A 27,217-nucleotide genomic window follows, 5' to 3' on the forward strand; every position below is an offset into this window, starting at 1 on the left:
CCCCCCCCCCCCCCACCCCCCCCCCCCCCCACCCCCCCCCCCCCCCACCCCCCCCCCCCCCCACCCCCCCCCCCCCCCACCCCCCCCCCCCCCCACCCCCCCCCCCCCCCACCCCCCCCCCCCCCCACCCCCCCCCCCCCCCACCCCCCCCCCCCCCCACCCCCCCCCCCCCCCACCCCCCCCCCCCCCCACCCCCCCCCCCCCCCACCCCCCCCCCCCCCCACCCCCCCCCCCCCCCACCCCCCCCCCCCCCCACCCCCCCCCCCCCCCACCCCCCCCCCCCCCCACCCCCCCCCCCCCCCACCCCCCCCCCCCCCCACCCCCCCCCCCCCCCACCCCCCCCCCCCCCCACCCCCCCCCCCCCCCACCCCCCCCCCCCCCCACCCCCCCCCCCCCCCACCCCCCCCCCCCCCCACCCCCCCCCCCCCCCACCCCCCCCCCCCCCCACCCCCCCCCCCCCCCACCCCCCCCCCCCCCCACCCCCCCCCCCCCCCACCCCCCCCCCCCCCCACCCCCCCCCCCCCCCACCCCCCCCCCCCCCCACCCCCCCCCCCCCCCACCCCCCCCCCAAATTGTTGTCTTAGTTGAAAGCGCTTTCTGGGTTTCTCCCGCAACTCAATTTTCAACTGAAACTCAGCTTGGTGGTCGTGTGATGCACGTGGCTTTCAGAATGATAACCTCAATTTCAATTTCAATAAGCCTTTATTGGCATACAGAACATACAATATAAATACAATTAAAATTACTAGATAAAACTTCACACTGGATCATAAGTTCAGTTCGCAAACCTCAGCCAGAAACTTTGCCACTGCGAGACAACAGTCAAGGTCATTACAGTTTAAGAGCATATTTACTTTATCAAGCTCTGTCAGGGTTTTCATAGAGTCAATGATTTGTAATAATAAGCTGGATCTTGGATTCTGGTAAAGTGGGCAGTGGAGGAGGATGTGCGCAATGGAATCCAGCTGCCCTGGGCTGCAGGGGCAAAGCCTCTTATCGTTTGGTAGACCCTCGAGTCTTCCTCTATGGAGCGGGGATGGCATGATGTTAAATCTAGCCAGCATGTAGGCTCTCCTATATATAGGGTTGGTAAGCGCTGCAATATAGTAGGCTGGGTTTCCCTGCACCAATGGAATTGCCACGTTCGCTTCTGGTGATCCTGTAGGGTTTTCCAGGCAAGAGACATCCCGAAGCCGTTGCCTGCCCGGGTGTTCTGCCTCTGGTGTTCCTTGGAGGTCTCCCATCCAAGCACTTACCAGAGCTGACCTTGCTTAGATTTGAGACCGGACGAGAGCCAGCTCGCCCAGGGCTGGTGGCTTGTTGTTGTTGTTGTAAATCTCATGTAAACTTTGGGAGTTGGTGAACAGCCTTTGATTAATTCTCGCATTGAAAATACAAGGAAGTCCTACACATGTTTTTCTTTGATTCAGGAGGCCGAAGAGCACTGGAAGAAGGAAATGCACGAAAGCTTCAAGATCCAGCAGGAGTCTTACTGGCAGGAAGTGCAGACATTGGAAGAGAAAGCAAAAGAAGGCCTGCAGGGCGAACGGGAGAAGATGCGGCAGCGACAGTCTGTGTTGATAGGTACGGTCAGCTCAACTGGGACATAGTTTTGTTGTTTGGCAGTGAAGAGGGAATTTGACACTTGAACGCTGAGCCCTGTGTTGCCTCCCATTCTCTGTCCTCTGGGATGGCAGCTGCTTTCCTGCTATCTGTTACGTTGCTGAGTCATGGGACTGTTGCATTAGTTGCTGAGGCGCTTCATTGACAGCCTGTCCAGCAAAAGGGTCTGCTGGAACATAAGAATGTTTGCTGGGATTCTGGTTGTTCTCTGTTGCTGTGAGTTAAGCACGGCAGCAGTGGCATGCCTCACCTCGCAAACAGCTGGAGAAACAGGTGCTGTGTGGTTTCCGGGCTGTATGGCCGTGTTCTAGCAGCATTCTCTCCTGACGTTTCGCCTGCATCTGTGGCTGAAATCTTGGGGGGTCAGTAAAGTAGGAATGGAAGCCAGAGTGGAATATATATACCAGCGAGGTCAAAAGGTGAAGCCCTCTGAATAGAGTAGCCTGGCATGTGAGTCACAAAGAAGTCTGTAGCATGGGAGTAACAATGAAGATAGCAAGGTCAATAGGTGGGAATGGATCTGAATCGAAGTATCGCAGTGTTTTGTTCCGCTGAGTGCGCTATAGTCTGTAGTTATCCCCGCATGTTTATTAATGGAGCTGGTTTGTCACTGTCTTGATTCTAGAGTTTTTCAACACTGTAATAGAGTCATTCATTTTCATAGTTTCTTAGCTGAGTTAAAGGATTTATCCCGTATGTTTGCTGAATTTCAATGTGTAGTCTGGCCCGTAATTGGATTTATCAAATTAGTCCAGAATTTCTGTGTTTTCAAATAATATTCTGTGTCCAGGTTAGTTTATCAAATGTTCTGCTATTGCTTATTTTTTCACAGGCACAGAACAGTCTGCACATGCCTTTGCATTCTGATTCTTTGGAGTTTCATATCTGGTAGCTGGAGAAACATTTGTCCTCTATGGAAGATTTGGCTGCATAGCGTTCTGGAAACTTTTCGCGGAGTGCAGATACCTTCTTTCAAGAGGTTGTGTGGGATCAACCGCCCGCTCCGGAATGGATTCTGCGCCGAGCTATGCGACAAAGCGTCTTTAGGGCATTTCTACAAAAGGTCTGTTTATCAGATTTTGGCGAACCACAGCTGGGGAAAACCCACAAATTGCTCTATCAGCCAAAACTGATCTTTTTTCTTGCCTGCTGCAAGGAGCTCTTCAGTAGTTTTCACTGTGGCGCCCGCCATTTTGGCGCTACAGCAGTTTCTCCGTGGAGATTCCCCATGTATGTTTCCTCTGCTTGCAGCTCATCCCGTCGCTATTTTGCTGTAAAAAGTGGATGAATAAAGGCTGTTTAGCCTAGCAATCCCATGGACATGTTGTTTTTCCTTTTTTTGTTGTTTTGAGGGGATTGTCTGCGAAGATGTGCACATGTATGCAAGAGACTTTTAGCCTCTTTGGAAATCACCACACTCTCAGATCAGGGAAGCTCTGTGGTTTCCAAAATCAGGCAAAGCACAACTTTCCCTTCCCTTCAAAGGGAAGACAAAGGGAATTAGGATGCATTGCACTTCCTTTGGGTTTTCCGGGTCCTCACTACCTTCCCCCTGTCCACACAACAATTCTTCCAACCAGGAATGAAATAGAAGAAGAAGAAGAAGAAGAAGAGTTTGGATTTATATCCCCCCCTTTCTCTCCTGCAGGAGACTCAAAGGGGCTTACAATCTCCTTGTCCTTCCCCACTCACAACAAACACCCTGTGAGGTAGGTGGGGCTGAGAGAGCTCCAAGAAACTGTGACTAGCCCAAGGTCACCCAGCTGGCGTGTGTGGGAGTACACAGGCTAATCTGAATTCCCCAGATAAGCCTCCACAGCTCAGGCGGCAGAGCTGGGAATCAAACCCGGTTCCTCCAGATTAGATACACGAGCTCTTAACCTCCTACGCCACTGCTGTTTTTTTTTTTTTAATCCCTCCTGGTCTATCACTAATTTAACAGACCCATGATGTTTTGTGGCCTATTGAACTATTGATAGATTCAAGCTGGCACCACAAAAAATAAAAACAAAAGGGCGGCAGGCAACCTCTCCTTGTCATTGTTTCTAGAATCTCTGAGAACGGAGCTGGCTGAGCAACAGGCGTCCTGCCTCATTCACCAGAAAGAAAGAGATGAATTCCAGGAGGAACTGAGGAAGATGATGGTGCTGAAGAGGCAACAGGCAAGCGTCTGACTCTTTCTTCACTGGAATGGGCCACTGAGGAGCAGGTGGTCCAAATTCTGCTTTCGATATTAGATGACCTTTTGTTTCTTTTTTAGGTACAGCCAGGCCTTTTTGCTTGGATTTTTGTGAAAAAGACAACCAGTGCACTCATTTGTAGTTGCATATGCAATTGCAAGTATTTCACTACTATTCATGTGTGCGTCAAGTGCCACAAAGTCTCTTCTGACTTGCGCAACCCTATGAATGAATGACCTCCAAAACGTCCAGACATTAACTCCTATTCATATACAGGCCTATATATATTTATATCCCCCCTTTCTCTCCTGCAGGAGACTCAAAGGGGCTTACAATCTCCTTGCCCTTCCCCCCTCACAGCAGAAGCACCCTGTGAAGTGGAGTGGGGCTGACAGAGCCTCCGAGAAGCTGTGATTAGCCCAAAGGTCACCCCAGCTGGTGTGTGTAGAATTAATGCAGAGTACAATCTAGATTCCCACAGATAAGCCTCCACAGCTCAGAGGCAGCCAAGCTAGGGAATCAAACCTCCCCTCCTTTTCTCCTCCATTGCTTACAAGATCAGTTACTTACTTGGCCTACTAAAGATTTACTCCCGAAAAAAATTGGAAATAATTGTACTACGTTCTTTCAAATTATGCTATCAATGGAATTCTGTTACTTATATGAATCATGCAAATGAAAACAGATTTGCACCACCTTGGGCTGATTATACACATTTGGTCTCCTTCGCGTAGAGTGCACATTCGCTTTGAGTTGGATTCTCAGTTACGTTCATTTATTTATTTATTTATTTATTTATTTATTTATTTATTTATTTATTTATTGTTTCGTCTTATATACCGCCTGATCCCCGAAGGGCTCCGGGCGGTGAACAACAAAAGTTCAGAGACAAGCAGGAGCAAATCCCTTTTCTAATGTGTGTCTCTCAAATACACCAGGGCTCCATCTCATTATCAATGCCTGCTTCCTAAGCTGCTACCTGTGCTGTCAGGTCAGCCCCTCCCTGTGTTTTTTGGGATTAGGTAAAATTATCTTTTCGAGGACAAACCAGGGAGAGTAGAGGGGCTCAAGCATGTATCATTTCCAAAAGCTGCTTTTCCGGGTTTCCTTGCTCCTCAAGACACCCCAACTGCACAGCCTTGATTCTCCTATCTCCATCGGACTGGAAGAAGGAATTAGAATCAACCAAATAGTGGATCAGAATTCACAGTGGGGGAATCCTGTTGAAACAAAAAACCATGGGACAAACCCACTGTGAAGCACACAGCCGCAAGATAAGCCCAGCGTGCATAGAAGCCCCCTTTTTTGTCTCAATGGCTCATTCCGCACATGCAGAATAATGCACTTTCAAACTGCTTTCAGTGCTCTTTGAAGCTGTGTGGAATGGCAAAATCCACTTGCAAACAGTTGTGAAAGTGGTTTGAAAATGCATTATTTTGTGTGTGCGGAAGGGGCCAATGTTTCTGCTGTTTTTACCTTTTTTATTGCAGTTTTATTCTACTTTCACTGATTTGCAGAAGCAAATTGAACAGAGCATCAAAGCTCTGCCCTCGGACCTTTAGCAGTCTCATTCAGCAGTCCCTTTAGCTTCCAAGATTTCACTAGATGTTCCCCACAAACTTTCATGCATACCTTTGCACCCGTGAGGATAGAAATGTGCTTTTTTCCCCTCTGAAATGAAAGCTGAGAGTCTCGGAAAGAGGACTCACTGTGCTTGTTGTGACATTCCTTTGAGGAGTGCCACCATGGCATAGCTGCAGCCCTGCTGCTACTTAATAATTTAAATACAGCAGAGCACTTGAGACATCTGGAGATTGATTCACAGGGAAAAGGATTCTTTCCCGGTCAATCCCATCGTCTAGCAAACGGCCCAGAAACTGGGAGGCGTAATTTAACTGTCTATTTTGCGGAGTGACAGAGTGATTACCACAGCTCTATCCTGTGAAAGCATGGCCCTGACTCCGCTGGCTTTTATTACCAGCACGTCCTCAATGGCAGCCAAATTAACAGCAGGAAATTACTGGATTCTTCTTCTTTCTCCTTCTTGGGCTATATTCTTCTTCCTTGAAGGGTTCCGCCCCAACATTTTCTTACCGCTTCAAATAGGCTCAATTTTAGGCATTTTCAAGGTAAGATTGACCATACCTTCAGCAATGCACAATCCACCATTCCGTTGGTCTTCCAGTAGTGGCCTCTAGAGATCAAAGGTTAGGAGCCGTTTACCCAGCAGAAGTCTCCTCCCGAGTGGCGCAGCATGCCCGTACCGCGGTTAAAGCCATGCTTCCCTCCGTTTCTTTGTCATCGCCAGGCCAATTCCCAGTTACACCCTCTCTTTTTTTTACACTGATTTTTCAAAACTGAATAACTGAATTCTTCCTCCTAGGAAGAAGATCACCAGGAGCAGACACGGTCTCTTAGAGGTGAACTGGTGAAATGTCAGAATGAAATTGGTGGGCTCAAGAAGGAGAATTCCCTATTGAAGGACACGGGTGATCTACTGAGGACAGATGCAGCACCAGAGATACAAGCGTCTGCACAGTTTCAAGAACCAGAGGGCCAACACAGAAGGTAGACCTCTGGGGGTGGGGGGGGTAGGGTTTGCCTCTCATGTATCAAGCCTGCTCAGTGGTGGAGCGACAAGGGGGAAGGGGTGTGTGCCATGCACCCGGCGCATGGCTGGGGGGCGCAGAAAATTGCCCCAGACCCCTCCCCTTCTCCCTGACCTGGCCCCACCCCCATCCCACACTTTTGTAGTTCCTTTCCTTTTCTTAGAACTTTTTCAGGCTGTTCACAGTAAAGGCTAAAAATGGCCTGAGGAACTACAGTTCCCAGGAGACCTTGGGGCTCACAAGGTCTTCTGGGAAGTATAGTTCCCATCAGGCTGTTTTTCAGCCTATATAAGAAAAAAGTTAATAGGAAAAGGAAAGAAGCTAAAATGAGTGTAGGAAGGAAGAATGAAAGCTTGTGAAGGACAGGGGAGGCGGAAAAATATAGACTGCACATCAGGTGCACTTTGGCCCAGCTACACCTCTGCGCCTGCTGATTCTGGGGATAATTCCAGCCCCCTGAAGTGTACCACCTGGCTCCCACTTGCCATCTGAAAGGCGAGAGGAGAGACGTCATGGGTTCAGCTGAGGACGGCCCCACCAGCCTCCGCCTTCTTCTCATAGTGGTCCTCTTTGAATAACATCAATACAAAATTCTTACTTTTGCACATCTTCAGATGTAGTGACCGTGCAGAAGGGAGTGTGAGAGAACACGAACGACTGCCTGCCCCACAATGGCTGAATTTTCACATCTTCCTTGTCTCGTAGATCCACAGGTTCTTGATGCAGGGAAAGGCTGACTATTTCTTGGATGGGTTAAATGACTGAATTCTTTAATTTAAAAAGCTGAGAGGCGGCGGCGGCGGGGGGGGGGGGAGGAAACGGCATTTTGCATTGATTGATTGATTCCTGCTTTCCCCCTCAGTTGGGACTCAAGACAACTCACAGTGCAATCCAAAGGCAGGGAGGTGGGGAGGGGATAGAAGCCACATTGGAAGCGGCAGGAACCCTATACCGATATGCTTGCCTACTGTGCTGAGCAAAGTGGCATGAATGCCCGTGCTGGGCAACTTACCTCGACGGCCGGCAAACCCAAAAGCTGACCCCTGCAGCGGCAGGTGTGCGCTGCAAATGCCTGCACCACTGTTAATGAGGAGCATTTCTGGTGGCGTACCGGAAAACTCCCAAGTGCATCTTCGGGCTTACAGAAACACCCCCTCGTTGCAACGAAGTACGGGAATATGCCGGTAAAGAAAGGAATAGCAATTATAGAATCATTCTATGCTTGCGCGAACCTTTGGTACGCAGCATCGTTATGGACTACAATTTCCATCAGCCCCTGCCAGCATGGTCAATTGGCCACGCTGGCAGGGGCTGATGGGAACTGTAGTCCATAACTTCTAGAGTGCCACCACTGCTCTATGCTGTGGGCTTTCCCAAGTGAGTCAAGGTTTTCCTTTGCTTCCTTGGCCTCCTCCTCTTTGGATTGGGCTGTTAGAGCATCATTCTCCCCTCCCCCATTTTTAGTGCAATTGCCCTGAGAGGTAGGCGACACTAAGTAGATACGACTGGGCTCGGGTCACCCAGCTAGCTTCTGTGGTAGGGTAGGCATTTGGAACAGGGTCTCCAGGAACCTTGTTGGACACAATTAGGAAAGGAATCGAGAATAAAACTGCAAATATTGTCATGCCCTTGCTAAAGCGTAGGTAGTGCGACCGCGCCAGGAGTCCTGCGCATTTGGATTCTAGTTGCCGCTACTCAAAAAGAATATTGAAGAGATAGAAAAAGTGCAGAGAAGGGCAACAAGGATGATTGAAGGATTGGAGCACCTTCCCTATGAGGAGAGGCTGCAGCGTTTGGGACTCTTTAGTTTGGAGAGGAGGCGGCTGAGGGGGGATATGATTGAAGTCTATAAAATTATGCACGGGGTAGGAAATGTTGACAGAGAGAAATTTTTCTCTCTTTCTCACAATACTAGAACCAGGGGGCATTCATTGAAAATGCTGGGGGGAAGAATTAGGACTAATAAAAGGAAACACTTCTTCACACAGCATTATGATTTGGGTGTTTTGGAATATGCTACCACAGGAATTGTGTGGCCACTAACCTGGATGAAAAGCACAAAAGGGGGCAAGACAGAATTGGGAGGAGAAGTCGATTTATGGCTACCAATCTTGATCCCCTTTGATCTGAGATTGCAAATGCCTTAACAGTCCAGGAGCAACAGCCGCAGAAGGCCCTTGCTTTCACATCCTGTACGTGAGCTCCCAAAGGCACCTGGTGGGCCACTGCGAGTAGCAGAGAACTGGACTAGATGGACTCTGGTCTGATCCAGCTGGCTTGTTCTTATGTTCTTATGACACTTAATGCTCTACACCACACTGGTTCTCAAGTGTGGAGCAAATGTGTGTGTTTTTTCCCCCTGGATGACAGAATTGCTAGGAAAAGCAGGTTCTATCTGGACAGCCGACTTCATTTTGATTGTCGGCATGACTGCAGCAATAACAGGGATGTGCCTCTATCCATGAACCGAGGCAACTGCAGAGCCCCCGCTCAGTCTCCATCTGCCTCCTTAAAATGCAGAAATGTTTGCTTCTCACAATAGGTGTCGACGCTCTTTTTCAGTTACATGAAAACTGTGATATCAGCGGAGCCACATTTTATGCGTGAATGTTGGGGGTGTGCAAAAAATAATAATTGGCTAATTTAGATTCTGGTATATTGGGCCTTAAAATTGGATTCCTGAATTTTCTTAAATAACCATATCAGTAGGAGGGTTTTTGGGGGGTCAGGAGGTTGGGGTCTGGAAAAAACATTAACTCCATTATAGCCTCTTGGGAATCTTTCCGGGGCTTGGGTGATGACAACTGTTTATTATTATTATTTTTATTATTGTTGTTTGATGTATGTATGTACGTACGTACGTACTTATTTATTTATTTATTTATTATTTATTTATTTATTTAATAAATATAATATACCGCCCCATCCCCGAAGGGCTCTGGGCAGTGTACAACATAAGACCAAAATTGCAGCATTGCTGTTCATGACTATCCTTACAAGAACTCCCAAGTTTGGTAAAGATTGGATCAGGGGATCTAAGTATATGGACCCCCCAAATGGAGGAAAAATGGGGGCTCGTAAAATTTGACCCCCTGACCCAATTTTTACCAAACGTGGAAATAGGTGATTTGGTCCAAAGAAAAGATTTTTCATGTCTCTGTGGATTCTATTCTAATTGAACAGCAAGTTCCTTTGACCAGAGTTCTGGTTTGCACAGTTGAAAGGGACGCTGATCAACGAGATCAAAGAGATCAAGGTGTGTGTGTGTGGGGGGGGGGTCGTGTAGTTCTCTCCCAGGGTCTGCAGTGCTGTACTTGACCATCCAGCTGAGATCCTCCTCTGTTACTCAGCTCCTGATAAAACAATTCAAGATGACTTTACAGGTGTTCACCTTTTGCACTATGCTGTCAAGCTGGATCTTGGCAACCTGCAAAAAAGCATCAGGTGGGAGGGGAGCTCCACGGAGTTAACCAAGTAACTTTCGTTTTCCCCAAGAAGAGACTCACAGCTAAATGGCGTAGGAGGTTAAGAGCAGGTGCACTCTGATCTGGAGGAACCAGGTTTGATTCCCCGCTCTGCCGCCTGAGCTGTGGAGGCTTATCTGGGGAACCAGATTTGCTTGTGCACTCCAACACATGCCAGCTGGGTGACCTGGGGCTAGTCACAGCTTCTCGGAGCTCTCTCAGCCCCACCTACCTCACAGGGTGTTTGTTGTGAGGGGGGAAGGGCAAGGAGATTGTCAGCCCCTTTGAGTCTCCTACAGGAGAGAAAGGGGTGGGGGATATAAATCCAAACTCCTCCTCCTCCTCCTCCTCCTCCTCCTCTTCTTCTTCTTCTTCTTCATTATTCTGCTGACCTTGGGTTCATCTTACATTCCTGCTCTTTGAGCCTTCTGTCGCGTTCTGGCAGAACCATCTTTTCCCCTCTTCCTCATGTATCTTCCAATAAAGGCTTCTTAACCATCAAGTCACAGAGTCTGGTTTGGATCGTAGATTTAGGGTTTGACGTTAAGCTGGTTTGAGTACAGAGTTTATAAAAGTACAGAATTATAAAATATAAACCTGTTCCATCACTTTGTTTTTACCAACTTTTTTGTTTAAGGGCCCCATCCAGGCCAACTGAAGCATGTCTGAGTCCCATTAATATAAGGGGAGAATTTTTAAGTAGGTGGAACTTTAAAGTGCTGAACTTCAGTGGGATCACGCCCTTAGCCACTCATTTGACAGACTTTAAAAGGACAGTTGTAGATTTCCTTAATCAGACTGACATTTGAAAAATGCCCTTTGATCAGTTGTCTTTTAAATTCTGGGCACTTGACAAGTAGCTAATGTTACTGCAACCTCTCCAAGACTATAAAAATGTTTTTTATCCTGTAACCGACACAGATTTAAAGAACTAGAAGAGACACCAAGGAAGAGGGAGTCTCGGCCCGAAGATCTACACCTTATAAGCTGTTTGCAAGAGAAGCTAAATGAAAAAGAGGGGATGATCAAGGAATTAATGGTGAGGTTATGGAATGCCAAAGTTAATGCAGAAATGAGAAAAAGAATGTAGCTGGGGATCAATGCTACCTTTGGGGTGCTGGGTGGTTTCCGGGCTGCATGGCCGTGTTCTAGCAGCACTCTCTCCTGACGTTTCGCCTGCATCTGTGGCTGGCATCTTCAGAGGATCTGATGGTAGGAATGGAAAGCAAGTGGAGTATATATACTGTGAGGTCAAACGGTGAGGCCATCTGAATAGTATGTGAGTCACAAAGAAGTCTGTAGCATGGGAGTAACAATGAAGATAGCAAGGTCAATAGGTGAATGGATCTGAATAGAAGTATCCTGGAGCTGATCAGTCACTGTCTTGATTCAACACTGGCAACAAAAACTCTAGAATCAAGACAGTGACTGATCAGCTCCACACAAACACAGGACAACTATTGACTATAGCACTCAAAGGGAACAAAAACCAGGATACTGCTAGTCAGATCCATTCACCTATTGACCTTGCTATCTTCATTGTTACTCCCAAGCTACAGACTTCTCTGTGACTCACATGCCAGGCCACTCTATTCAGATGGCCTCACCTTTTGACCTCACAGTATATATACTCCATTTGCTTTCCATTCCTACCATCAGATCCCCTGAAGATGCCAGCCACAGATGCAGGCGAAACGTCAGGAGAGAATGCTGCTAGAACACGGCCATACAGCTCGGAAACCACATAGCACCCCAGTGATTCCGGCCATGAAAGCCTTCGACAATACAATGCTACCTTTCTTTTTATGTGACGTTTTCAGAGCTATTGATTTTCATTATTTACAATCTGCCTTTCACATTGAGGCTCAAGGTGGATTACATGGTTTACATCAGCATAATCAACAGGATGGGACATCTAGAAAGCGACATAAAAGGATTGGGGTGGCAAAAATCTGAGACAGCATAAACATTAACATGACATATTAAACAATGCAAGAATTAAGGCAACCGTGTTATTTTTAGTGCCACTCCATGGTGCAACAATAGCATTTGCTTGGATTTTAGGATTAGAGCATGTAAAACAAAGACTCTTCCCTGACTGTCTTTGAAAATGAAAAATGAACCAGCTGCATCACTTCTTCATAATTCAATTTGGATAAAGGCCCTCGGAAATGCATAATAGGTCCGGTCCAGCCAAGGGAAGCTAATCTTTCAGTCCCTCTAATTTCATTGGGAGGACTGAACATGTGCTTAAAACGGTATCACTGAAATCGAACAGACTTGGGCTGGGTTGCGTCTCCCATCATTTCAAAACCGAGCTTGTTGATGTGTCCATAGTGAATAAAAGCAACATCTCAGTGGTATTCTGAGAAGATTTTTCAGTGTAGTGCATGTGTCTCTCTCCCCGCCCCCCCCCCCATTCCCGCCCCCCTCCCCTAATGTTCTATTCTTTCAGGCTTGATCCATCCCCAGTGGCGTAGCACCAAGGGGACAGGGGTGGGGTGTGCAATGCACTGGGGGTGTGCCCCTGTGGGGCGTGGCAGGGGCCTTCTGGGGACATTCCAGGGTGAGGGCATGGCAGGGGCACGGGCCCCAGGCATAGTTCCTCCTCCCCCCCCCCCCCCCCCGTCCATCTCTTTGTGGGAGGAATCAACATGTCGCCCTCTCTTCCCATGAAGTGCCACAATGGGCTGATGCATACCTCCTGCAAACATGTCAGCCATCTGTCCCCAGCCCAGGGCTCCTATCTGCTACTCCTGCCTCAAACAACTGTTGAGAGATAGTGGAGGAAGATTTCTCCAGAAAAAATCAACCGGGCATAAATATAATAAACTGGAAAGCTGCCGGTTTAGCAACAACCCAATTCTAAGTCACAACTAGATGTCCAGTTGTTGTTGTTGTTGTTGCTGTTGTTGTTGTCAATTAATTAATTAATTAATTAATTACATTTATTATACCGCCCTATCCCCGAAGGGCTATATCCGGCTGATATAGATGAATGTCCTTACCTGTATATTTATATGTTGTAAAGTTATAAGGATATTTACAGTTGTGACTTAGAATATAGCTATCACGAATTGATTTGCACTATTCCTTGCATTGGGCTATTATTTTTGGGGTTGTTGCCAAACCTGCAGCTTTCCAGTTTATTGGAAGATTTCTCCAGCCATGCCACAAGTGTAGCGGCACATCTAGTGGGGATGTTTTTATTAACCATGCAGGGCCCAGCTCTAGATATCTTCTCTGTAATATGTCCCGTTCTCGTTCATGATATCAGACTGCACCTTCTTTTCCGTTCTCAAAGCGTCTTCAAGGTTCTGCCTTTGACATCTGTAAAATAAAGCTCAGGGCAACCTGGGACAATCTCTGCATGTTTTTCCTTGACAGGACAGAAAACTTCCACCTTCCTTTATCCCCAGTGCCGAACCGCATCGCAACCGATCCTTCTCATTTAACACAAATCCTGCAACGTGTTTGGCTCCCATTGCAAAGGTAACACAAATCAATTAATAGAGTAGTAGAAACCTGTGGATAGCTAAGTCATGATACAGGTGGGGAACATATTCCCACTGATCGAGTATAAGATTTTAAGAAGCTCAGGGAGACTCACATGACATGACAGGAATGTCTCCCTTCTCCATTTTTATCCATATCAAACATTATGAGACAAAGTCGGCTTAAAGGAAGTAACTGACACGGGGGCGTCCAGTGATAAGAACAAACCAGCCCTGCTGGATCAGACCAGCGATCCACTTCGTCCAGCATCCTGTTTGGTGCAGTCTGATCTTCTTGGCTGAGAGCCAGGGTCTGCCCAGTCCAGCAGTTCACCACTACGCCACATCCCATTTCCTGTGAGACCTTTTCAGTGTCAGACAATAAGAACGACACGCAGGCGTTCTCAACATTGCTGTCTCCAAGGAACATTTTCCAGGCTGCTTCAGAACCCCTTGGCAGACTGCACAAGATTCTGATGCGGATTCTGGGGAGTGCAGAGGGCTGCTAGACTTTTGGGTTGTTTTGGGGTTTTTGTCTTATGAGTCTCCGCTGGGGAACCAAGAACCCTCTCCTGAAATATGGCTGGCACTCCTTTGTGACTTGCAAAGCAAGATGGGGGGGGGGGGGGGGGGGAGCAACTCATCTGTCCAAAAAGCTTGTCTGCCTTTACTGATTGTCTACTTTAGGGGTTAGGTTACTATAGATTTTAGCAAGACTGCACAGGCACTTTACAAGTTTAGCTATATTAACTTTTAAATCTTTTGTCATAATCAAATGTATTTTACCTACTACTTGCTTTTTCGCGAGTTGACCTTTTAGTAAACAGTCACCGACTGTGTATAAGTACAATAATAATTATGTTAGTGTCGCAAAAATTCCTTCTTGTAAATACCATAGACTATGTAATATTTCATATAGTGCTTTTAGTACTCTTATTATAGATTATGTAACATTTGAATAGTGCTTCTAGTACTCTTTTGTCTATATACATATACTATGGTCGTGGTGGCGAACCTTTGGCACTCCAGATGTTATGGACTCCCCCCCACCCCCCCCTCCCCCCTACCCCCTGCAGCCCCCACCCCCCCCCCCCCACACCCCCCCCCCCCCACCCGCCCCCCCCCCCCCCCGCCCCCCCCCCCCCCCACCCCCCCCCCCCCCCACCCCCCCCCCCCCCCACCCCCCCCCCCCCCCACCCCCCCCCCCCCCCACCCCCCCCCCCCCCCACCCCCCCCCCCCCCCACCCCCCCCCCCCCCCACCCCCCCCCCCCCCCACCCCCCCCCCCCCCCACCCCCCCCCCCCCCCACCCCCCCCCCCCCCCACCCCCCCCCCCCCCCACCCCCCCCCCCCCCCACCCCCCCCCCCCCCCACCCCCCCCCCCCCCCACCCCCCCCCCCCCCCACCCCCCCCCCCCCCCACCCCCCCCCCCCCCCACCCCCCCCCCCCCCCACCCCCCCCCCCCCCCACCCCCCCCCCCCCCCACCCCCCCCCCCCCCCACCCCCCCCCCCCCCCACCCCCCCCCCCCCCCACCCCCCCCCCCCCCCACCCCCCCCCCCCCCCACCCCCCCCCCCCCCCACCCCCCCCCCCCCCCACCCCCCCCCCCCCCCACCCCCCCCCCCCCCCACCCCCCCCCCCCCCCACCCCCCCCCCCCCCCACCCCCCCCCCCCCCCACCCCCCCCCCCCCCCACCCCCCCCCCCCCCCACCCCCCCCCCCCCCCACCCCCCCCCCCCCCCACCCCCCCCCCCCCCCACCCCCCCCCCCCCCCACCCCCCCCCCCCCCCACCCCCCCCCCCCCCCACCCCCCCCCCCCCCCACCCCCCCCCCCCCCCACCCCCCCCCCCCCCCACCCCCCCCCCCCCCCACCCCCCCCCCCCCCCACCCCCCCCCCCCCCCACCCCCCCCCCCCCCCACCCCCCCCCCCCCCCACCCCCCCCCCCCCCCACCCCCCCCCCCCCCCACCCCCCCCCCCCCCCACCCCCCCCCCCCCCCACCCCCCCCCCCCCCCACCCCCCCCCCCCCCCACCCCCCCCCCCCCCCACCCCCCCCCCCCCCCACCCCCCCCCCCCCCCACCCCCCCCCCCCCCCACCCCCCCCCCCCCCCACCCCCCCCCCCCCCCACCCCCCCCCCCCCCCACCCCCCCCCCCCCCCACCCCCCCCCCCCCCCACCCCCCCCCCCCCCCACCCCCCCCCCCCCCCACCCCCCCCCCCCCCCACCCCCCCCCCCCCCCACCCCCCCCCCCCCCCACCCCCCCCCCCCCCCACCCCCCCCCCCCCCCACCCCCCCCCCCCCCCACCCCCCCCCCCCCCCACCCCCCCCCCCCCCCACCCCCCCCCCCCCCCACCCCCCCCCCCCCCCACCCCCCCCCCCCCCCACCCCCCCCCCCCCCCACCCCCCCCCCCCCCCACCCCCCCCCCCCCCCACCCCCCCCCCCCCCCACCCCCCCCCCCCCCCACCCCCCCCCCCCCCCACCCCCCCCCCCCCCCACCCCCCCCCCCCCCCACCCCCCCCCCCCCCCACCCCCCCCCCCCCCCACCCCCCCCCCCCCCCACCCCCCCCCCCCCCCACCCCCCCCCCCCCCCACCCCCCCCCCCCCCCACCCCCCCCCCCCCCCACCCCCCCCCCCCCCCACCCCCCCCCCCCCCCACCCCCCCCCCCCCCCACCCCCCCCCCCCCCCACCCCCCCCCCCCCCCACCCCCCCCCCCCCCCACCCCCCCCCCCCCCCACCCCCCCCCCCCCCCACCCCCCCCCCCCCCCACCCCCCCCCCCCCCCACCCCCCCCCCCCCCCACCCCCCCCCCCCCCCACCCCCCCCCCCCCCCACCCCCCCCCCCCCCCACCCCCCCCCCCCCCCACCCCCCCCCCCCCCCACCCCCCCCCCCCCCCACCCCCCCCCCCCCCCACCCCCCCCCCCCCCCACCCCCCCCCCCCCCCACCCCCCCCCCCCCCCACCCCCCCCCCCCCCCACCCCCCCCCCCCCCCACCCCCCCCCCCCCCCACCCCCCCCCCCCCCCACCCCCCCCCCCCCCCACCCCCCCCCCCCCCCACCCCCCCCCCCCCCCACCCCCCCCCCCCCCCACCCCCCCCCCCCCCCACCCCCCCCCCCCCCCACCCCCCCCCCCCCCCACCCCCCCCCCCCCCCACCCCCCCCCCCCCCCACCCCCCCCCCCCCCCACCCCCCCCCCCCCCCACCCCCCCCCCCCCCCACCCCCCCCCCCCCCCACCCCCCCCCCCCCCCACCCCCCCCCCCCCCCACCCCCCCCCCCCCCCACCCCCCCCCCCCCCCACCCCCCCCCCCCCCCACCCCCCCCCCCCCCCACCCCCCCCCCCCCCCACCCCCCCCCCCCCCCACCCCCCCCCCCCCCCACCCCCCCCCCCCCCCACCCCCCCCCCCCCCCACCCCCCCCCCCCCCCACCCCCCCCCCCCCCCACCCCCCCCCCCCCCCACCCCCCCCCCCCCCCACCCCCCCCCCCCCCCACCCCCCCCCCCCCCCACCCCCCCCCCCCCCCACCCCCCCCCCCCCCCACCCCCCCCCCCCCCCACCCCCCCCCCCCCCCACCCCCCCCCCCCCCCACCCCCCCCCCCCCCCACCCCCCCCCCCCCCCACCCCCCCCCCCCCCCACCCCCCCCCCCCCCCACCCCCCCCCCCCCCCACCCCCCCCCCCCCCCACCCCCCCCCCCCCCCACCCCCCCCCCCCCCCACCCCCCCCCCCCCCCACCCCCCCCCCCCCCCACCCCCCCCCCCCCCCACCCCCCCCCCCCCCCACCCCCCCCCCCCCCCACCCCCCCCCCCCCCCACCCCCCCCCCCCCCCACCCCCCCCCCCCCCCACCCCCCCCCCCCCCCACCCCCCCCCCCCCCCACCCCCCCCCCCCCCCACCCCCCCCCCCCCCCACCCCCCCCCCCCCCCACCCCCCCCCCCCCCCACCCCCCCCCCCCCCCACCCCCCCCCCCCCCCACCCCCCCCCCCCCCCACCCCCCCCCCCCCCCACCCCCCCCCCCCCCCACCCCCCCCCCCCCCCACCCCCCCCCCCCCCCACCCCCCCCCCCCCCCACCCCCCCCCCCCCCCACCCCCCCCCCCCCCCACCCCCCCCCCCCCCCACCCCCCCCCCCCCCCACCCCCCCCCCCCCCCACCCCCCCCCCCCCCCACCCCCCCCCCCCCCCACCCCCCCCCCCCCCCACCCCCCCCCCCCCCCACCCCCCCCCCCCCCCACCCCCCCCCCCCCCCACCCCCCCCCCCCCCCACCCCCCCCCCCCCCCACCCCCCCCCCCCCCCACCCCCCCCCCCCCCCACCCCCCCCCCCCCCCACCCCCCCCCCCCCCCACCCCCCCCCCCCCCCACCCCCCCCCCCCCCCACCCCCCCCCCCCCCCACCCCCCCCCCCCCCCACCCCCCCCCCCCCCCACCCCCCCCCCCCCCCACCCCCCCCCCCCCCCACCCCCCCCCCCCCCCACCCCCCCCCCCCCCCACCCCCCCCCCCCCCCACCCCCCCCCCCCCCCACCCCCCCCCCCCCCCACCCCCCCCCCCCCCCACCCCCCCCCCCCCCCACCCCCCCCCCCCCCCACCCCCCCCCCCCCCCACCCCCCCCCCCCCCCACCCCCCCCCCCCCCCACCCCCCCCCCCCCCCACCCCCCCCCCCCCCCACCCCCCCCCCCCCCCACCCCCCCCCCCCCCCACCCCCCCCCCCCCCCACCCCCCCCCCCCCCCACCCCCCCCCCCCCCCACCCCCCCCCCCCCCCACCCCCCCCCCCCCCCACCCCCCCCCCCCCCCACCCCCCCCCCCCCCCACCCCCCCCCCCCCCCACCCCCCCCCCCCCCCACCCCCCCCCCCCCCCACCCCCCCCCCCCCCCACCCCCCCCCCCCCCCACCCCCCCCCCCCCCCACCCCCCCCCCCCCCCACCCCCCCCCCCCCCCACCCCCCCCCCCCCCCACCCCCCCCCCCCCCCACCCCCCCCCCCCCCCACCCCCCCCCCCCCCCACCCCCCCCCCCCCCCACCCCCCCCCCCCCCCACCCCCCCCCCCCCCCACCCCCCCCCCCCCCCACCCCCCCCCCCCCCCACCCCCCCCCCCCCCCACCCCCCCCCCCCCCCACCCCCCCCCCCCCCCACCCCCCCCCCCCCCCACCCCCCCCCCCCCCCACCCCCCCCCCCCCCCACCCCCCCCCCCCCCCACCCCCCCCCCCCCCCACCCCCCCCCCCCCCCACCCCCCCCCCCCCCCACCCCCCCCCCCCCCCACCCCCCCCCCCCCCCACCCCCCCCCCCCCCCACCCCCCCCCCCCCCCACCCCCCCCCCCCCCCACCCCCCCCCCCCCCCACCCCCCCCCCCCCCCACCCCCCCCCCCCCCCACCCCCCCCCCCCCCCACCCCCCCCCCCCCCCACCCCCCCCCCCCCCCACCCCCCCCCCCCCCCACCCCCCCCCCCCCCCACCCCCCCCCCCCCCCACCCCCCCCCCCCCCCACCCCCCCCCCCCCCCACCCCCCCCCCCCCCCACCCCCCCCCCCCCCCACCCCCCCCCCCCCCCACCCCCCCCCCCCCCCACCCCCCCCCCCCCCCACCCCCCCCCCCCCCCACCCCCCCCCCCCCCCACCCCCCCCCCCCCCCACCCCCCCCCCCCCCCACCCCCCCCCCCCCCCACCCCCCCCCCCCCCCACCCCCCCCCCCCCCCACCCCCCCCCCCCCCCACCCCCCCCCCCCCCCACCCCCCCCCCCCCCCACCCCCCCCCCCCCCCACCCCCCCCCCCCCCCACCCCCCCCCCCCCCCACCCCCCCCCCCCCCCACCCCCCCCCCCCCCCACCCCCCCCCCCCCCCACCCCCCCCCCCCCCCACCCCCCCCCCCCCCCACCCCCCCCCCCCCCCACCCCCCCCCCCCCCCACCCCCCCCCCCCCCCACCCCCCCCCCCCCCCACCCCCCCCCCCCCCCACCCCCCCCCCCCCCCACCCCCCCCCCCCCCCACCCCCCCCCCCCCCCACCCCCCCCCCCCCCCACCCCCCCCCCCCCCCACCCCCCCCCCCCCCCACCCCCCCCCCCCCCCAAGGAGTGCCAAAGGTTCGCCACCACTGCTCTAGGCATAGAATTTATGGGAGCTTTACACTGAAATCATTAAGCCCAGATTTAAAAAAAATCAGCACTGTCCCACAAATCTAACCTTGAGCTCCTGGTTTTTGCTTTTCTCCAGGAGATTTATGGCTGTCTGGTGAGACGCTTCCAGCTGCGCTTTCATTCCTTGACTTTGCTTGACCGTGTCCTGAAGATTTTGCAAGAGCGTTTCTTTCTCTTGGCCAGACTGTAGGTTCTGCTCTTGGAGGGCTTCTTGGAAAGTCTTCGCTTGCTGTTCTAGAGCCTGCTTCAACTGTGCAACCTTCACAGGCCAAATTTCAACGGGACAGTTATTAAGAGCTTCATTTAATCGAAACAGCCGTAACATTAAAAGGGCAGCTTATCAAAAGGACACTACAGTTTATCACTGGGAGTGTTGAAAGTGTATTTGCCGAGAAGCTAGGCTCGGATCTTAACCAGATGTGGTAAGCCACATGGAAAGGCGTATCAGGGGAAATGGCGCCCAGAGACAACCCCTACTCCCGCTGAAGATCTCCTGGGATTATAAATGATTTCTAGGCAACAGAGATCAGTTTCTATGGAAAAGGTGGACTCCTCGGCATTCTACCCATTGAAATTCCTACTATCCCCAAGCCCCACCCTCTTCAGGCCACACCCCCAAAATCTCCAGGGATTTCTGAGCTGGAAGCTGGCACCCTAACAATGACCGTAGCTCCTTTTTCCATGTCTTCAAAACAGCCATGGGGTACAGCTCGCTATTTATTTTAAGTGGGTCACCCATGTCCCCGGGCACATGCCTTTTGCATGCCACAGAGCCCCCCCTTTGAAACAAAGTTTTTTTGTTTCAAAAATCTCTCAACTAGTGATCTTTTTGCAAAATTCCACCTTGAAGAGACTCCCACACAAACACAACAGGCAAGAGACTTTGTAGGTTGATTCTCTCAGTGCTCCATATTGCACAAGTCCCTCAATCACGTTTTCTCCCCGTGGCAAGCACGACCGCCATTTCATTTATCGATCTACTGTAACACGGTCATTATTGCCTGGCCACTGCAAGAAAGTCCCTTTTTCTTTCTTTTTAACATTGTCTGTTGAACATGTGAAGCTACGCAGGTGCAGCTAATCAGATTGTGGGAAAACTGGCATGGCTGCGAGGGTGCTTTTCTGTATGCCTGTGCAGCTACGCATGTGCTGTAAAAACAAATACTGTATATACTGGTGTATAAGTCGACCCGCATATAAGTCGAGGCACCTAATTTTACCACAAAAAACTGGGGAAACGTATTGACTCGCGTATAAGTCGAGGGTGGGAAATGCAGCAGCTACTGGTAAATTTCAAAAATAAAAACAGATACCAATAAAATTACATTAATTGAGGCATCAGTAGGTTATATGTTTTTGAATATTTATTTCAAAGAAAAACAGTAAACTAGCTCTGCAAGTGGAAAAGGGAGTCAACAAAAACAATATGGTCTCAACAATAACTTTAAAAGTACAAAAACCTTAGCTCAACCAGCAACCAAGCTAAAACACAAGAGTTAAAAATCCTTCAAAACTGGATTTTTGGTCAGGGGAGGAATGTTTATGTTAGCAGTACCAACATTTCAGAGTATCTTTAGGAGACCCTCCTGATGATACCACCCAGGTTTGGTGAAGTTTGGTTCAGGGGGTCCAAAGTTATGGACCCTCAAAATGTAGCCCCATCTACTATTAGCTCCTATTAGAAACAATGAAGGATGGGGACACTCCCTTTGGGGGTACATACCTTTGGACCCGCTAAACCAAACATCACCGAACCTGGCTGGTATCAGAAAGAGATTATCCTGATGATACCACCCAGGTTTGGTGAAGTTAGGTTGAAGGGGTCCAAAGTTATGGACCCTAAAAATGTAGCCCCATCTACTATTAGCTCCCATTGAAAACAATGGGGGAGGGGGCACCCTCTTTGGGGGTCCATAACTTTGGACCCCTTGAACCAAACTTTACCAAACTTGAGTGGTATCATCAGGAGTGTCACCTGATGATATCCTGAAATTTTGGTGCCGCTATCCTAAAAACTGCGCCTCCTGGCGACCGGCAAAGTAAAAACCCTAAAATATGTTTTAAAATACAGTTGACTCATGTATAAGTCGAGGGGGGCTTTTTCAGCACAAAAAATGTGCTGAAAAACTCAACTTATACACGAGTATATACGGTAATAAAAAAAGAAGCATTTTCACATGGAGGCACGAAAACAACCTGAATTATTTCCATGGCCTCCAATTATTTCCTGACACATAAATGCCACACATGTGAACAGAAGAAAGGAAAACAGATTCAATCGTGGCAATTGCCACTTGTTATAGATATGCTGCGTGGAATCCATCCGTGAGGGGCACCTTCTTTACCCACGGCAGACAGAGTTCTCTTCCTCAAGTTATGACAGAACCCTGTGCGGGCGGAAAAACTGCAGAGCAGGGGTTTCCAACTGGTAGCTCACAACCAGAGGTGGGATCCAGCAGGTTCTCACAGGTTCCCGAGAGTAGGTTACTAATTATTTGTGTATGCCGAGAGGGGGTTACTAATGGGTGATTTTGCAATGTGATTTTTGCCTTAGTTACGCCCCTCCTCTCAGCAGTAGCGCGCAGAACTTGAAGCAGTCTAGCAGGAGGTGCACCAGCATGCGTAGGTGCCTGGGCGCCAGTGTGCATCTGCTTCACTTCAAGGACCGGTGCAGCGGCTGCATCCCTTTGCCACAGCCTCGCCACCTAGGAATGCCCTTCCGCCACTGAATGCCCGGAATGTTCGCCACGCCCGCCACGCCCTCGGCTGCAGCCTCACCAGCCCCATTGGCGCTACGCCACAGTTTGAATCCCACCACCATGGGAACCTGTTACTAAAATTTTTGGATCCCACCCCTGCTCACGACCCAACGTAGGACTGGCTGCTGTAAGTTAGCTTGTACTTTCCCGAGAAAATCCAGGGGATTTGTTTCGAGTCCTAGGCTTTAAACAAAGTTTTTATTCATAGAAACTTCCTCTCAGCTGCTGAGCTGATAACTTCATCCCTGGTGCTCTTTTTAGTCCTGGCTGTTGCCGGGACAGGAGAAAACTTGGTGACATTCTTGGATTTGGGGTGGGCAGGAGTTGGGGAAACAGAAGTGGACGTATTCCATTATTCACAAGTCGCTCTCATGACAGAAATGGCTGGTGACCCCTGCCCTATCGAGACACGTCTTTAATAGCTCTGTTTAATTGAAGCGTGTTTTTGTACCATATCAAGTTGACCTACTGCCTGGCCTGGTTTCAGTTCAACATAAGCTGCAGCCTATTTTAGGTGAGTGAAACCCAGCTGCTTGAAAGGAATCCAGAATGCACGAAGAGGAATCACTCCCTCGGCACAAAGCATTTGTAGCGTTGCCGGGTGTAAACAGGTGGAGTTGTACGAACAGCCCACAGATCACCACAGAGCGGCTGCTTCGCGGTTGAAGGCCCATGAAGCCAACTGCTGTGCGACTGGAAAAGCTGATTTTTGTTGTAGCGTAAGAAGAAGAAGAGTTTGGATTTATATCCCCCCATTCTCTCCTGCAGGAGACTCAAAGGGGCTTACAATCTCCTTGCCCTTCCCCCCTCACAACAAACACCCTGTGAGGTGGGTGGGGCTGGGAGAGCTCCGAGAAGCTGTGACTAGCCCAAGGTCACCCAGCTGGCGTGTGTGGGAGTGCACAGGCTAATCTGAATTCCCCAGATAAGCCTCCACAGCTCAGGCGGCAGAGCTGGGAATCAAACCCGGTTCCTCCAGATTAGATACACAAGCTCTGCAATTCCGAGAGGTCTCCCAGGTCCCACCTAGAAGCTAGCATCCCTATCCTCCTCTAAGGACTAAAAGAATGTGCTGGAACAGCAGTGGCGTAGGAGGTTAAGAGCTCGTGTATCTAACCTGGAGGAACCTGTTGTGAGGGGGGAAGGGCAAGGAGATTGTAAGCCCCTTTGAGTCTCCTGCAGGAGAGAAAGGGGGGATATAAATCCAAACTCCTCCTCCTCCTCCTCCTCCTCCTCCTCCTCCTCCTTCTTCTTCTTCTTCTCCTCCTCCTCCCAGCAAGCCCTGCCTTTAAATTCCCCCCTCCCCCAAGCCATGTAGGGGAGTTCCCAGAGAGCGCTCCTCTCCATCCGCCAACGGAGTCTTCCGCCTGGAGCAACTTCTCACATCCTAACAGAAGGGTCTTCACCAAATTCTCCTTGACCACATTGCCCTTCCCAAGCCCAAACAGATCCGGGTCATGTACAGGGAGGGGCTTATCCTATTTTATCCCCACAACAATACTGTAGAGTAAATTCCTCCAAAACCTCAGAACAGGCCCAAGGTCTTTGCTGCTCAGGGCCAACTACACGAGAGAAGAAGAAGAAGAGTTTTGGATTTATATCCCCCCTTTCTCTCCTGCAGGAGACTCAAAGGGGCTTACAATCTCCTTGCCCTTCCCCCCTCACAACAAACACCCTGTGAGGTAGGTGGGGCTGAGAGAGCTCCGAGAAGCTGTGACTAGCCCAAGGTCACCCAGCTGGTATGTGTGGGAGTGCACAGGCTAATCTGAATTCCCCAGATAAGCCTCCACAGCTCAGGCGGCAGAGCTGGGAATCCAACCCGGTTCCTCCAGATTAGATACACGACCTCTTCACCTCCTACGCCACTGCTGCTCCCAGTTGGGTCTGGGCTCTCTTGCTGTCATGACAGCAGCTGCAGGGAACATGTTTCTTTTAAGTCAGTGGGGGCCCAATTTGGGAGGAGTGTGAAGGGAGGTGAAACTCCTGCCCCCCCTCCCTATTTTCTTGAGCCAAAATGGAGCTGGTAAGGAGTTATTTGATCCACTTTAGAGATGCCCATGAAATATTCCAGGGAATGGGAACCCGACTCATTTTTAAAAATACCTCACGTAATTTGGCCCTGAGTTGGTATTGGAATAAAACCCAAACCTACGTTTCTGTTCCAAAGAACACAATTGTCACAAAGCGGGGGTCCCCAATATGAAGCCCGCCAACACCTTTTCTGATGCCCGCCAAGTGTTTTTAGGATGTGGGTGGGAATGGAGGGTGAGGGGTTTTTTTACCCAGAAAGGCTTTTGACTGAGCAAGGGAGATACGGTTGGCTCCGCACATTTTTAAAAGCATAGCTTTGGCAGCAGCTGCCACCCAACCCACGAGTCTGCACCAGTGTTTCCCAACCTTTTCGAGGTCAGGGTACCCTTGACCTCCCTCTTCATATCTCACGGTATCCCTGCCGCCACCCTCTACCTTCCCCTCCCATTGCCCCTGCTTGCCACACCCCCCACCTTCCCCTCCCAGGGTGAAGGGAAGCACTGGGGGTGGGGGTGGCTGCTGACCTTGTGGCAGGCCCTGCCCCATGGGTCAGCTCCATGTCCTTGCTGGCGCCGGTGGGAGACACCACAAAAATGAGGGGGGGCGGTAGTGTTGCCACGGTGCCCCTGGGACATGCTCACGGCACCCCAGGGTACCACGGAACCCTGGTTGAGAATGGCTGGTCTGCACTGTGCGAATGGAAGTAAGCCACGGCACCACACTTTGTGGCTAGCCCCACCTCCAGCGTCATTTTATGCCAGCTCAAAAGAATTCAGGGACCCCTGTCGTAAAGTATCAACACAGAACTTGCCACTATACCTGAGCTTGCAAATCTGCTTTTTGGTAAGACCATTCCTCTCGCGACGCCTGAATTTCTTTAGCTTTCTCCTTCTGGAAACTTGCAAGAGACCGCTCGCCTTCCCTTTTCGATGGACCGCCGGAGTCTGACCTAGAAGGAGCAGCATTCATTTCACTGGGAAAAAAAGAATACTAATCTATTTTGATAGAATATTTTTTTCTGAAGTATTAGGCATGTTTACGAAGGCCTCGGGGACAGATTAAAATAGCACACACACACACACACACACACACACACACACGGTACCTTCTTTTCTCTTCACTTCCGGTACTCGACGGCGCTGCTAAGTGGTCTCTGCCTTTTGTTCTGCCTTTAGACTGTTTGGAAACGTTTTTCGGCTGCACAGATGCGTCTTGCGACTAAAGACAAAAAGAAAGCTGAGAACCTACCACAGTTCAGGCAAACCTGACTTGCAGCAAACCGGATTGGGTTCAGTTATGACAGTGGTGGCGAACCTATGGCATGGGTGCCAGAGGTGGCACTCAGAGCCCTCTCTGTGGGCACGTGCGCACAGAGTTTGTCGTGGGGGGGGGGGGAATCGGCCCCCACACATACATCTAGGCTGGCCTGGGTCGCTGGACTTGATGTGAGTGCACCTCAGCAAGCAGGGAGGGTGGCAGGCCTGGTGCCTGTGCTCCAGGTGGCTGCTGCCCGGGGGTGGGGGGGGTGGGGCAGAGGCAGCAGAGATGCTAGAGAGGCACAGAGCGGCGCATGTGGGACTTGCTGGAGGCTACAGCAGGCTGGCCCTTGCTTGAGGAGGTTATTCAGGTTAAATTGCCGCGTTGGCACTTTGCGACAAATAAGTGGGTTTGGGGTTGCAATCTGGGCACTCGGCCTCGAAAAGGTTCGCCATCACTGAGTTATGAGGATTAGATGTGGTCTACGTTCCTTGTCTGATGGGCTTGTCGGTTTCTCATTTCTCACAACTGACAAACAAAACAACAACCTGCTTTCAATGAAATACCTGCACACCAATTCATCCATTCGTATTATAAATGTGTGCACAGCTTATTCAAACTAATTATATCTATTTACCTCACACACACATCTGCGTGTTTAATTTGTACAAAACAATAATAGTATAATTTAAGAGCCCGAAGCCCCATCCCTTAGATCAGTTAAGAAATAGGAAGCAAGGTTACCAACTTTCAAAGGGTAGCTGGAGTTCTCCTGGAATGACAACTGACCGCCAAACCAGAGACGTATAGCAACATGGGGTCACCCATGTTCCCGGGTGCGTGCCTTTTGGTCACGTGGAGAGAGCAGGGCGTTGGAGCCCCCACACTAAAGGGTGTGCACCCCAGCTGCACGCCCCCCAGCCCCACCTCCCTGCAGGCCAGCTCAGGAGCCGGCCCGCAGAAAGGCAAGGGGGCGGAGCTGAGCAACGGGCGGCTGCGGTGCCCAATCCGCCGAGCCCTGACCCCTGGCCTCCGTGCAAGCCCGCTTTTGGGACAAAAGCCAGCCTGCACGGAGGCTGGGGGTGGGACTCTGGCGCAGGGTCCCACCCCCCCAGCCCCCCCCCCGTGTCTGCACAGAGGCTGGGCATGGGCTCTAGAAAAGGATAGGCAAGCAAGCATCTTCCACCACAATGGACTTTACTGGTGCCTTACCTGTCCCCTTCACGGATCCACCCTGGCCACTTCCTGCCTACCTGGTGATGATTGTGCGTTCCAAAGAGGTTGGTAAGTGTGGAAGTCTGGGGGGGGGGGAGGGACTGTTTGGGCTCGTGGGAGGGCAGGTGAAAATGGGGTTCTTTGGGGTGGGGGAGGGTGGAATGGGAAGGCTTGGGCCTGGTGGGGGAGCAGTGAGCTCTGTTTGGGGATTGGGAGAGGGTGCGGAGGAATGTGGGGAGGCTCAGGCAGGGGGGCAGCGGATGGGAAGGCCCCCTCACTGTTTGGGGGTGGGGAAATAGAGGGTTCTGCCAGGCCATGTGGTGCATCAGCAGCTCACGGTTGGTGATCCGCAGGGCCCAGCGTGGTGGCGGCAGGGGATAGGAGTGGGCAGGTGGGGAACAGGGGGCTTTGGCTGGGCTCTGCAGAGTATTGGTGGCCCACCTTGATGGTTGGGGGATGGGGGCAGGGCTAGTG

The 27,217-nt window shown here is 56.9% G+C and overlaps 1 protein-coding gene across 1 annotated transcript in view; it reads right to left on the reverse strand.

Moving 5' to 3' along the window:
* Window positions 1–6,825: 6,825 nt before the first annotated feature.
* Window positions 6,826–27,217, reverse strand: part of FAM184B (family with sequence similarity 184 member B) — an 84,198-nt gene continuing 63,806 nt past the window's right edge. Inside the window, exons 8-12 of the mRNA XM_048508706.1 lie at window positions 25,377–25,489; window positions 25,091–25,220; window positions 19,528–19,740; window positions 7,425–7,511; window positions 6,826–6,900 (exon numbers count right to left, since the gene is read on the reverse strand). Coding sequence (XP_048364663.1) covers window positions 6,826–6,900; window positions 7,425–7,511; window positions 19,528–19,740; window positions 25,091–25,220; window positions 25,377–25,489 — 618 coding nt within the window. The remainder of the gene's footprint in view (window positions 6,901–7,424; window positions 7,512–19,527; window positions 19,741–25,090; window positions 25,221–25,376; window positions 25,490–27,217) is intronic.

The sequence above is a fragment of the Sphaerodactylus townsendi genome, linkage group LG10, assembly GCF_021028975.2.
Source record: "Sphaerodactylus townsendi isolate TG3544 linkage group LG10, MPM_Stown_v2.3, whole genome shotgun sequence".
Lineage (NCBI taxonomy): Eukaryota > Metazoa > Chordata > Lepidosauria > Squamata > Sphaerodactylidae > Sphaerodactylus > Sphaerodactylus townsendi.